Source organism: Crassostrea angulata, chromosome 7 (genome assembly GCF_025612915.1).
Source record: "Crassostrea angulata isolate pt1a10 chromosome 7, ASM2561291v2, whole genome shotgun sequence".
Classification (NCBI taxonomy): domain Eukaryota; kingdom Metazoa; phylum Mollusca; class Bivalvia; order Ostreida; family Ostreidae; genus Magallana; species Magallana angulata.
In genome coordinates, this window is record NC_069117.1 from 13,974,356 (window position 1) to 13,988,036 (window position 13,681).

General features: G+C 34.0%; 1 protein-coding gene across 25 annotated transcripts in view; it reads left to right on the plus strand.

The window, feature by feature from the left end:
* LOC128156409 (dipeptidyl aminopeptidase-like protein 6) overlaps positions 1 to 13,681 on the plus strand; it is a 113,859-nt gene that overhangs the window by 63,166 nt on the left and 37,012 nt on the right. For 2 of the 25 annotated variants that reach the window (XM_052818535.1, XM_052818544.1), the window contains exon 1: positions 719 to 811. The exons of 15 other annotated variants lie outside the window; for them this stretch is intronic. In XM_052818535.1, the coding sequence (XP_052674495.1) occupies positions 734 to 811 (78 nt within the window). In that variant the 5' untranslated portion in view covers positions 719 to 733. Of the gene's footprint in view, positions 1 to 718; positions 812 to 6,822; positions 6,865 to 8,222; positions 8,366 to 9,372; positions 9,529 to 10,207; positions 10,514 to 13,681 lie in introns of those variants that run through there. 8 more of the 25 variants (XM_052818551.1, XM_052818555.1, XM_052818532.1 and 5 more) reach the window with 6 other exon arrangements.

The following is a 13,681-nucleotide window of genomic DNA, read 5'->3' on the forward strand; positions in this document are numbered from 1 at the left end:
CCAACTGTCGGTACCGGGAAAATTGCTTCAAGGTAAAAACAGGAAGTCTTGAAATGTTGTGACAGTTTTGGTCTCTGATTAATCCATGTTCTTCGAGATTAATCTTTGTATCTCAGTGCTCAGCTAATTGATTGAGCATGGATGTATAACAAAGATGTATCAACCACGGCCCGGTACGTCTAGAACTTTCACTCATTTTACCGCAACTCGACGTTTGTGTGGAACATCGTCAACTTCATGGTCTACCCGATAATAACCAAATTTAACACAATTGCTGTCACTCATTACCGTAAATGGGCGTCCATTTGAGAGTGTGCGGTTTTTTCTGAATGGGAGGGATGTTGCGAGATTGTGTAAGGGGGAGTAGTAAAGAGAAGGAAAACAGTGGCGTCGATTAGTTGAAAATTAAAGTCTTAATTTGTGTGTTGATTGAAAATACTAACATGCCAGCGCAATCAATCTGGAAAAGACGCCTCAGCTCGTGAGCGCAAGCTCATTTTTTGCCCAATTCATCTTCTGTTTCAAAATTGTTTCCCATCCTATAGAATTAAATTTCTGTCAAATCGGATTGATGAACGCTTTTCGTGGAATACAGAGATACAGGCATCGGGAGATTGAGGTTTTGAATCTTATGGAAGTGTATTATTAGACATCTGCTCAGCGTAAAAATGGATGGATAACAACCAGTGTCTTACCTTTTATGTGAGTGGGGGACAGTATTACGACCATTAGGATGAAGACGAGAGCCATATACGAACGGAGAGCTTTCAGCAGTGGGGATAGCATTAATAACGCTTTCATTACTGTCCAGGTAACAAACTGTTGTTATAAAGCTATAATTGTTGATTTCAACCATCCGTAAGAAAACGTCAGGAAAAAAATAGCCTAGCTTAACTAAAAACGGTCACATTTGGATCTATACTGAAAACAATATTCTTTGCCCTTGGTTTTCTATATCAATATCGGGGTTTCGTTATTTCATATTTCAATCTTTAAAATAGTGTGTCGTAACGTGTATTATTGGTGAACCCAAAATTTCTCCAACACTATGATATGGGTATACCTTTTGGTTCATATCACACGTGTCTAGTATAATTTGGTTAATATAAGATATTTCGATTCGTCTTCAAAGTTCTGATCAGGCCCCAGGACCATGAAATGTAGACGGGCTCGCCTTTGATCTCAGTCTCAATTTTCCACCATATATTCCTTATGTAAAGTGAGACTGAGATCGAAAGTGAGGTTGTCTAAGTTTTATGGCCCCGCGAGCAGTTGTGGACTGCACGCGTTGCTTGGTGTCGAACCGATGCAGCTCGTGTATTTGGCTGATTCTGCGTCTACTTTTCTTATTGTGTTTTACTATCCTAGTTTTTATCTTTATGAAATATTTGTTCCCCGTGAAGTTGTATTAGACACAAATATCGACTGTCATTAAGCTGTTATTATTATTTTCATTTAAGAAGAAATAATTTATGTTCTTAGTTGATTTGATCAAGGCTTCTATTTCAGTGTTTCGGAATCCCTAAATCTTTAACAGTTAATCGTGGATTTTCATCATTGTATTTCATTTTGTAAGGTTTGCAGTTGCTTTGGTTCGAATTATTTTGCATTTTGTCTGATTGAACAAAATCCAATATTGTTTAGGTTATACCAGTATTGTGGCTTCCAAACGTCGTAAGCTCTTATACACATCTTCCTTTCGTCCACTACACTTCGTGAATTTTCCTGAGTTTTTTGAAATATAAATTGCTGCATCGCTTTGCAATAAATGCATGAAGTAATACAACATTTAAATCTTGCAATTTTTAAACGTAACGGTATTAAATCTCTCCAAAACAATCTGTATTATGAAAAACCATTTGGAACAGGTGCTGCAGCCTCTTGGGCAAAGATGAAACTGATCTAATCTTGTTAACGAGTTATAATGGCAAAGACAGCAACATGCCTTGCATTAACCCTCTGTCTTTGATATTCGGTATTACGTTGGTCGCAAATGAAAAGACCGTGCTTTGTTGTAGTTTATATAAAGTTTGAAATACAATCAATATTGCCGAAGCTCTGATGTTTGTTATGAAATCAACAGTGACTAACATCATCTCAAGAGTGAAAAAAGGACTAGACCAGTTCAGTTCAGAACAAAACAGTGTTTCAAATTACGGAAATACTGAGATCTTTTGTGATCCTAAATGATTGTGGTTGATAAGGTTTCGTTTAATTCCTCTTTTTTAGTTTTTTATTGAAATTTGTTCTTTTTTGTGTTTGTAGGTTTTAAAAAAAATGTTAACAGTGTATGTCTCAATCATATGAATAACCTTGATCTAGAATTAAGAATTAAGACATGCGCTTTTGAGACACATTAAAGTAACTCGTTCCCGACTTTGAATCTCATCTCTATGAAACTGGTGAATCAAGACCAGCATCAGCGCAGGGAGTCTGGCGCACTCCAATGCGTGAAAAGGGCACGGGATCTTTATAGAGCAAGTTTACCATCTATCCAAGGAATTAAACGTCTGGACTTTCCTTGTATTCAAATCAGTGTAGCAACACTCTAAATAGCCACGTTAACAATATGGAAGTTCTTTTGACGGGTTGATTCCCGTCTTGTGCAATGGAAAGCCTGAAAAAATGTATTTTTCTCCAATCAACCCAGTGACCTTCATAACAAATGACAGAAACCGTCACTGTGTCGTTAAAGTGCCAAAAAAGGAACGAAGTGTCTACGACGGTTGTCGTTATTAAATCTGCATTATTAGTCTAGTCAAGTTGTTGTTCATCGTCAAACTAATAACAAAATGTTTGTGAGAAAATCTACTCATCACAAAATACAATTTAGAAAAGTCTAGCCATTTTTTGATTTAGATTTTAGAGGGGTGAAATATATATTATAACAGAATGGCATTTATACCATAGAAGTAATAAAACATTTCCAATACATGTATTACGTATAACCATTTCATAATATATTTAGCATTCCTTCCACATACAGTAGAGGTTGGATTATTTAGACTATGGCTGTTCAATACGATTTTGAAACTATGGAAGTTTATGTTATTTCAAGTAGAGCTTGAGCTTTCTTTAGGAGTTCAGATTAAAGCAACTTTATACTTTAGCCAAGTACCGGTACCAGACATACTTACGTGCCAGAATTTGAGACCCAAACCCTGATCAGGGGTCCATTACAAAAAATCATTTTCCTCTGATTGAAGATTCAAAATTCTAGGTATATACATGTAAAGTCTGCTTAAAGCATATATGAAGTTGTTTTTAACAGTGAATTTTCAGATGCATGGTTTTTGTTTGTTTGTTTGTTTGTTTTTTGGGGTTTTTTTGGTGTTTTTTTTTTATAAAGTATGTACATCTTCAAACGCATATGATTGCTTGAAGTAGTTTTCCTAACTTGAAGAGCGAGAAATAGCATATTTAGACTGTTCTTCTCGCTTCTAGTAGTAAGTGCTACAAAGGGTATGATAGCCTTGGATCTCTCCGATTTTTCATTATTATTCCACTAAATGATGATTCGTTGCAACATTTAACAAGGGTTATTTGGACAGACGCTCGACCGACGTCACATGCAGATGTCGAATCTGGTTTGGGTGCGCGCGCATCATGCCTGTTTCAGGACTACGACAGGCCTCGTTTCATTCTCATGGCCATGGAAATTCCGGTCATTGGAATGACTCCAATATAAAAATCGGATCTTGATATCCATGACTTAACTTTTTGAACTCGATTGAAGCTAAGATTTCCTCAGGATGAACTTTTTGCACTTAAAAATAGAAAAAGTTGTCTAAAGTACTACTTTTTGCAGGATATAAAGCCAAATACACAAATGAATGTGATTGAGAAACATACATGTATTACATGACAGTTGCCTAAATTTATGTATTTACGTTCACGATAGCGATGCAAGGACTTCGCTGTTTGAATTATATCTGCGTAATGCCATCTCGTATGTTAAACACAAAACGGAATAAAAAGTGAAAAAACTAATGTGTTTGTCCTTGCTGTCATTATTAATATCTTGAGAAATCGTAATGGTCCCCGCAGAAGGAAATGTTTCTTGATTTGTAAACATATGTACAGAAAACGAAACACCTTGTCTTCTGTTGGCATGAAACAGCATAATCCAGGTCGCTGTGATGTTTTTCTGAAGTGTATATACATAATTATTTATTTGAGGATGTTTGGTGTTTTCCGATTGAATTCACTGTTGGTGTGTAGGTCTGAATTTTACTCTCTGTGATTTCTATAATGGCCAAAGGACCGTCCGCCAGTTCCGGTGAATACGTCAGGGTCTCTACTTCCGATCTGGTGCTGGACACAAGTGTAAGATTCTAACTTTCTTAGCGTTCTGAATTAAACACATTTAAAGGGATGTATCTTCTCTTTAATTTTGTTTTATTTATACAACATTGACCAAAAGTAACATATGTCAAAGCTTATGACATATCTAATGGTTAAATTGTTGACCATCCATACCCCTTAAGAATGGAACAGGTAAATTTTATTCTGTTTTCCGTCGCTCCTTTGAATCCGCCGATTTCTTAACAAAGTTTATGATCATGAGAGTCTTATCAACTTGAAGGTTCAATACTTAAAGATAAGGCATCATACAATATAATTGAAATCGCACAATATATGGACTGCCCCTAAAGTTACGTTGATAATAGCAAGCCCAAAATGTCAAGGTGTTAGAACCCGAGAGTAGTACATGTATTAAACTATGTACTGTGGAATTAGGGTTAATCGGAAAAGACGTCCGTTTTGGGGATTTTTTTCCCAGATTGATGTAGAGGAAATTTACATTACTAGAGATTATGAAATGAATTGATTAAGACGGCGATTCAGATATTTATTGAGTATACGAATACCCAGTGATATTGAAGTGAAAGCCAAGAAAATTGAGTCCCCACGATGATTCATTGATGATTTCTAATTACACAGAAATGTCGACAATCCATCGTACCGTTCCTTGACATTATCTTCAGTTAAAAGAATATACCCTCATATATTCTGTATTGATTGTAAATTCTCATATTTATATTTTCCAGTGTCTTTGTTTGTGAATACATTACCGGATCGATTTTGTAATGTATAGACCAATACAATTCATGAATGATTATTTTAACATTCAATCGTATAATTGCTGAAAATTAGGCCCCCCCCCCCTATATAAAAATAAACAGTAAGGCATCATTTTCTTGTTTCAAACTTATTAAAACAGAGTGTACAATCATGTAATTCGTGCATTTAGAAGTCCGTGCAACGCAAATGCCTCGATCAGAAAGCAACCGACCGTAACTTTCTCGACTGGTACATGTACCAATCGCAACTTCTCGGGCCTTTCCGGCAAGCTCGGAAAAACGCCTCGAATGTATTAACATCACCGGATGTTAGAATTTTATACAAAATGGAGTCGCTTCCCATTAAAATAAATATCGGCTAGACAACATTGTAAGTCACTTCTGTGGTATATTTTAGGGTATATCATTGACTTTAAAGAAGTCTAACTCACATTTCAACAGATCTTAAATTGTGTTGAATTTAAAAAGGTGGGTTGTCATGGATGCCTAGGTAATACATTCGAGGTGTTTTTCCGAGCTTGCAGGAAAGGCCCGAGAAGTTGCGATTGGTACATTATTACCGTCTTCCTTGGAAGACGGTATAAAGAGTTGAAATAATTTACAGTCTCCGGGTAGTGCACTTCCTTTCCTTTGTGATTGGTAGAAAATACATGATGTGAAAATTTACATTTATTACTGTTCGGCGCAAGGGAGATAATTTTCTGATGATCCTTTTCATGTACGACTTAACAAATTTCGTAGATTTCAAATCTTAAAAAGTGAGAAAACGGAAAAGCAATACAAATTGCTATGAATGAAATTCAGCCTTTGGTTTTCAGGTCCAACTTGTTGAAAGTAATATTCTATAATATCTATTGAAATGATTTGTTTTTCTTTTAGCATCGTTTATTCAAATATTTATACATAATTAAAAAAATTGATGCGGTATGCTTAATATCGGTAAAGTTATTTGCACCTTAGATAGATAAATGCAGTGGTATAACTTTGATTTTATAAAAATAATACGAGTCTACGACCCTACCTAAGATCTCTTTTACCCTATAGTCGATCTCAATTTACAAGTACGCAGTTCTCAATTTCAGACACGCAGGCTTAAACGACACATGACATAAAATGTTCCACTCGCCATGCTATGTAGAGGAAAGTGACATTTATATAAAAAGAATTAAACTGTCTTTGATAAATAATTGCTGTTTTGGGTTTGTTCTAAAGACGGTAAGCTTTTTAAAAAAGCTAAACTTGTCTCAGTAGCGGTTGAGGAGCGTTGGAAAATAATATGGCGTCAAATACTAATATGAATTCATGTCAGCTTTAACAGGGATATAATAGCCCGTTTGGGATAGAATAGCCCAAATGGGATTTAAATTTAAACTGCAAAAATTAAAAATTAAATTAAATTAAATGTCCCATTTGGGAGATTGGTCCGAACCTGTTTAATACTACTTAGGGATTGCACACAAAGCGAGATAACTCTGAAATGTATAAAGTGACTTGTGCGATAAGTTTACGAGAAATTCTGCCGCCTCTATAAAACACCTGTAATGAAACAAACCAGGAGCATCTGCCCACATAAAAGAACTACAGTATTAAAGCAAATTGTGCGACGTTGTTCTATTCAGCCCGAGTATATTTAGTCTATGAATAGAAACACTTAAAAATGAATTATCTTAAATTTTCTGTATTAGCCTGCACTTAGAAACAGTTTACGAAGAATCCGCGATACATTTTTTTTGGAAACAAAATGCGAGTAGTCATGCGGAGGATAAAAAACCCCACTAAGGTAGGCTGATAAAATTCTACCAGCATTGCAAAGCGATCTCTTTAAAAAAAACTCAACTCTTTGGAGGTTGAGATTTTAATTTCATGAAGACAATGCTCACCGCACTTAAGTATTGCAGAATTAATCTTATCTAATATATTTTTGGAAAGGTTTGCTGCATCTTAAGACTCGAGCCATCGTAACAAAACCTAACTGTGGTAGGCGCACCATGCAGGGTCTGCTAAGTTTGAAGACTTGCAGATGGAAGTTTACCTCGAATCTTGTTCTTTCTGATGCCTTTCCTTATTAATATTTGAAATTCATGTAAAAGCCATCGGATACTTAAGTCATTCTATTGAGCTGTTTTCCGTGAAATGTAAACAGTTTATTGCACATATTTCAGATTCTGTGGGTTTTTTTAATTACGGCCTGTGAATTTATTGAAGAGGAAAGGGGTATAATTCATGGAATCTTGATCTACATAAATAAGATCAATGTTTGATATTATTGTTTTTAACTCGATGCATCTGTAGTAAACATCTCGCTATGCATATATTACAATTAAACATTTTTTTTTAGATAGTTTTGAAGTCTTTGAAATATAAAACTTTAATGTAACACATGTAGCATCCTCGAGGGACGATCCGCTCCTCTACTCTTTTTACGAGTAGAGGAGCGGATCATCTCCCTTGGCTAGCAAAGATGCACATGTAGAAACATAATTATTTTTTTTTTCAACTTACCGACCTACATGCAGCTAACGTTGCATCGTGTGACGCCCATCCACTGCCTGACACTGAACATGTCTGTTAAGGTCCTCGTCAGTTTCTGATCAGGACTTTGTCTGTTTTTATCTGTTTCTGATAGGGACCCCGTCAGTTTCATTGACAGTGGTTTTGCACTGTGTTAATATTATATTGAAAGAGAGCCTTTATTACAAGTGGTTTATATTCTTATTCACATACGTCATGATTATCAGTTAGCATGAGTTATCTAATTTTTAATTCCAATCCCCGTATACCTTTGAAAAATGAATATGAAATAAAACTCGCATAGTCTTTATACACTGTGCATGCCAGTTTTTCGCGTTTTTAATGGTAAATAATCGCTAATTATCAGCCTATTGATGCATACATGAGGTGATGTAGTGAAAGGAGAGGTTTTATGGTCTGCTCTGGTATGAATGCAATACATATATACAGTGTATCAGTTCTGCTGTTCTCCATTGCAAAGATAATACATACATATTTATTGTTCAAGCGATCAGCAGCAGCATTTTCTGGGATACGGAATTTAGAGCGAGTGTGATTGTGTGAAATATCCGATGAAAGCTAATTGACTGTTTGAACACCATCCCTTGCTTCAGGCGTCGCTTTATTGATTGCCAGAACGAACACATATGTATCAAACAAGTCGATATTAATGAAAATTTGAAAAAAAAAATATGGACGAGGCTGGAAAGCGTTTGATTACGAAAAGTGAAGGGTCGGTGAAACAAAATACCCCAGATGATGTGGAGATTGTGAGTACAATCAAACTGATTTGTCTTGAAAAATCGTCATTCTGTTTTTCACATGATAAAATGGATCTCTCTCTCTCTCTCTCTCTCTCTCTCTCTCTCTCTCTCTCTCTCTCTCTCTCTCTCGTCTTTTTCATGCAGTGTAATTGATATCTTCAATTCTTCCAATAAAATTTGTTAAAAAACCGAGAGCTATATTACTTTATGTACCATATTCGGTATACAATATGGACAATTCAGAAAAATTCACAAATTTATTCTAGTGAAACAAAAATCAAGTGTAAATGGTTGTTTATTGTTCTTGAAGTGGATATACATTTGGTCACATAAATCCCGCAATAGCAATGGTAAAGAATATGGCTTAATAAAATTAGAATATGAATTTATTAGACAGTCCTGCAATTCATTCCAAGCTTATCAATATTTCAGATTGAACAGATCAATTTTCACTCTACTGTTTGTCCCTAGAGAGGTTTGATATACATATACATGTAATACATCATAATATAAGGAACATTCCTTGGTTAGTTTGAATAGCATGTCAGCCCTAACTTGATTAAATTGATATTTGACAGTACAAAATGGCTAATTAGTGTAATATAAGCTTTTGATTTATTTCCCTTTGTGTTGTTCTCATGAAAAAAGTTCTTGAATTTGTATACTAAAGAATGCTTTGATTTTCATATTTGGCAAGTATGGTTTTGATATGGAAATGAAAAAATATAGATTGCAGATATGAAAATACATTTTTCATACATCTGTGAAAATGCTCCTGCAATATTCAAAGATTCTAAAACTTTCTATCCAGACATGACTGCTCAGTGACATTTAAATTGCCAGTATATTTTGATTTACATGTGTAGAAGTAGGTTAGCACTATCAATCTTCTAAGAGACCGGGTATTGGTTGCATTCATATTGGTTCAAAAGCAACAGAGATATCTTGGTTGTCAAGATACCAAACAATTCCAATAAAACCCCTCCAGAGGTCAAGAAAAAGTTGTCTCAAATTCAGAAAACTATCTTCTGCTTTTTTTGGTGGAGTTGATGCAGAAAGAAAAGTTTATTTTCTCCATTTAAGATAAAATGTCAAAGTCTTCAGCTGGCGAAAATGGGAAGAAAAGTTTCACGGATATCAATAATGGCCAAGACACCAATCAACATCCGGTCAGTTGAAAATTTTAATTTTTAATTTTTTTTCTCAATTTTAGTGTCGGAGTTTAGGTTGCCCAAAATGTATATCCTTGATATGGTGGAAATTGTTGGAAGAATCATTATATCTATAAATTGGCCTTCTCTCAGTCTTAAAAGTGACATATGACTATAAGAACCTCTTAATAAACTTTATGTTATCCAATTTTTACATTCTGAGGAGTACGAAGCTATTATTGATACATAGAGATGTTTATATTGGGTGTGTATTGGTGTTATAACATAAAGTACGCAGATATCTAGGTCTCCGATGAAAAGTTCATCAGTTCTCTGAAATGCTTTTATTGTTCTGATAGAAATTGGTCAATACCACATTCTCAAACATAATAGACAAATATCTGATGGAGTGCCATCTGCTCAATAGAATGCAATCAATAGTTCACCAAAAATCGGAATAAAACAATGTGGCTTGCATGCTGAAAAGTCGATGTCGTTAAATGCAAGATACAAATTAATGGGACCATTCCGGTCTTGATGTTCAATCACGATTTTGTCATCTTGAGGCAGAAACTTTTTCAGAAACAAAAATCAATACACCCAATAGGATAGCTGGAGAAAAGCAAAATATGATTTTAAAAAGCAATGCATGAAATTAATGTGTTAATTGCAGCTCGTGCAGTGTAAAAAGCCTCTAGGATTAATTTGTCACTTTGGGAGCTGAGCATCATGTTAGGATATAGTGTGAAAGTGGTTCGACTTGTTGCTTAGCTTTCATGTCTTAGTAATTGACAATGTGCTAGGCACGGGGGATGCTGCAGATACTTCTCCATCTGTCCTGTGACTATCGTGGTGTCAAATTTCAGAACTCAGACATTATTATTTGTGAAAACGCCTCCCATTTTGACTCTGGTTCCATTAATGGTGAATATAAACCACACATTGCTCATCTTCGTTGATTTTGCAAATTGTAGTCTTCAGAGCAGTTCTAAACAAAATGACGGTAAGATAATGATTTGTTCATTCTACTTTTACTCAAAGTCATTGTGACTTATTGTTATCTATCATAATGATTGATTATTTCTTTAGTGTAGTAGAAGTTAAAAATTGTGAAAATGGAGCAGCAGGTGATATTATTATCTTTTTTTTGAAATTGCCAAAAAAAATTTTCGGTAGTCCTTTTATATTTTCCATTCCAAATACTCTACATCTTGCTATGGTTATATTAGTCCCATTAGCTATCATGATATTGCAGTACCAGAATATGGCAGACAAGCAAGCTTGTTTGCCTAGCTGACATCCATATACACTTTCCTGTTTAGGTACAAAACAATTTGAGGTCATTAAAGCATTGCTTTTGATCAAGACCTTATTGTACCTTACATGGAAGTTGGTAAATTAAGGTTAATTTCCTCAGATTTTTCAGAATCATTAAGTAAGGGGTAATGCAGAAGAGCAACAAAAAAAGAAAAAAGAAAAAAAAGATCGACTTTATTACTTGAAGAACCAATCTTGAATATACTAGGTTAAATATTTGTTTCACTGGTGACTGTGTGTGTTAACAGAACAGATCTGATGAGCGAGCATGCACACTGCACTAGAACTTATCTAGATCAAGAATTCATCTTTGTATTGAGTGTTTTTAATTTTAAGATTTCAAAAGTCACTTTTACTTGTTGTTCTTTATATTGCGAACAGCAGACTAATAATTATCAAAGGTTAAGATTACATAACAAAAGTATTGATATTTATAGAAAATTGAAATGAAAATTTGAGTTGTGTCATTTGTAGTACATTTGTATTAAATTGGACACGTTTGAGATATTTTATTGATAGAAAAATTAAGGCGCAATGTATTTTATGATGAATATGACACAAGTTCAATTCCTGCCTGATGAGCTGCTATGCAAAATAAAAATAAAAATCGATGAAAGTTTGGTCCACATTAACCAATAACATGCAAAGTTGTCTGGAAATCTGGAAACAAAATCAACATCCCTTGTAATCCCATGGTAATAAGTCGAACATAGCATTTGTTTAGGTGCTTCTATCAGATTGATTGAAAGAATAAATCTGAATGCTGACATTTCTCTCTAAAATTCCTGATTCCCATGATGGAGAATCAGTTTTATTGCTTTGGAAATGCTATTACTCTATTCAATTGAATTGTATGTATCTGATGATGATGGTAAATACTGTGAAAATGAGGAGAAACTTACCATCCAAAATTGTTGTCAATAATGAAGAAGTTCTAAAATTTGAATAAAATCAAAACTTGAATTTGTTGAATTATATTCTATGCAATTATATTTACATTTTTCAGTGTCTTGTGCACGTGATAACACTACAAATCGATTTTGTATTGTACAGTCCAATAAATTCAAATGACATATTGTTGGGGTGCAAGTGGGGTTTGCATAATAAAAATTATAATAATTCATACAATTTCTGAAAATTATATAAACATAAGTAAATAGGAATCATTCTTTGAATATTATGAGATGAAAATTTTATGCGGGGCGTGATAAAATTTATCATAAATCCTTTCGTACTTTATAGGATTTAATCATGCCCCGACCAAAATTATCAACTCATAATATACTCAAAGAATGATTCCTTATTCAGACTTTAATTGTTGAAAAAAGATAATGTATACTGTAACCCAACTGTTATTTACAATGACTTTATTTTGCGATTTACCTGAGGTGAATTTTACAGTCAGCTGAAGGTAAATTATGTATTGATTAGAAGTAGTCAACATCACTTACTTATTGTGTCACATCAAGTATTTTATGTTTTTGGTCTAGCTATTGGTACTGGAGGATTGTTATAAAAAAGGCATTAATGAAAACATTAATGCAAGAAACACAATGTGTAAGCTCCTTTTTTTACCTGACTTTATGTTGCAATTTTTATTTTATGTTGCAATTTACTTAAGTTTTGTCTGGGCTGAGTGTTGATGGGATAACAGCAAGAGATATGAACCCTGACATTGCAGACTTCATTTGAAGTACAGTGCATGGTTTTAGTTTTGCTGAGAAAATTGGAAAAGATTGATCAAATTGTCTGCAAGCCTCCGAGCTGTTGGTATCAGCACTGCTATAGCTGTTTTCGCTCATTCTGGCAGCCATAGGAAAAACTTGACATTATATATCATTTGAAAACATAACCTAAAATAAGTTATTATTATTATGCATTGTTACATGGCTAGAGGATTTTGAGTCTATCACATAAATAAACAAAGAAGTTAAAGCTTATCTATTTTAAGGAAATAAAGCAATTGGAAGAAATACAAGGGCAATTCAAAGAAAGTTATATATTTTTATGATAAATTAAGTTAACTAAAGTGTTTATACACATTTCAAGGAACAAAGATAAAGATTACCAAAGATTAAGATAATTGAAGTTTTATTTTGATATACATTAAACACTCCATCAGAACAATTAACAAATACATACATTGTATCAACTTGTACATCATTTCAGCTAAATTTTTTGATGACGTTTTTAAAAGAAAAAGTTAAAAAACATGCACAATTTTTTTATGGATGCATGTGTAATAAATAGTTTTTGTTTGCCGTGAACTTCTAAGCTCTTTGTCTTCTCTCTGAAGTTTTATAGTATGGCTCTTGTCAATTGTTTGAGAGATGCAAAGAGATTAGTTCGTTTAATGTAGGCTGACATGTCTCATTATATAGCTCATTTATTTCTTGTTAAACAAAAATGGGTAAAACCACTTTGTGCAAGAAGAACTAGGGCAGCAATATGCATGCTGCTTTGTTTCTTGACTTGAAGTGCATTATATATATATGAAATGCTGCTGTAATTCAAATACAGAATCTTGCCTATGAAAATTTTTTTTTGTTTTTTAAATTCAGCTGAAAATTAAAATTTATCCATAAACTATTAGGTTATATTCACATTATATTTACATTATCCAGTGTCTCTGTCCGTGATAACACTACGTATCGATTTTGTTCTATATAACCCATAATACAAATATCGCTAAAGTGAGGCGCCAGCGGGGTTTGCTTATTTTTATTTAAAGATTTAATCGTACGATGGCTAAAATTATATAAATATAAGTAATAAGGAATCATTCTTTGAATATTATGAGGTGATAATTTCGGTCGGGGCGTGATCAAATCTATCATAAAGCCCTTCGGGCTTT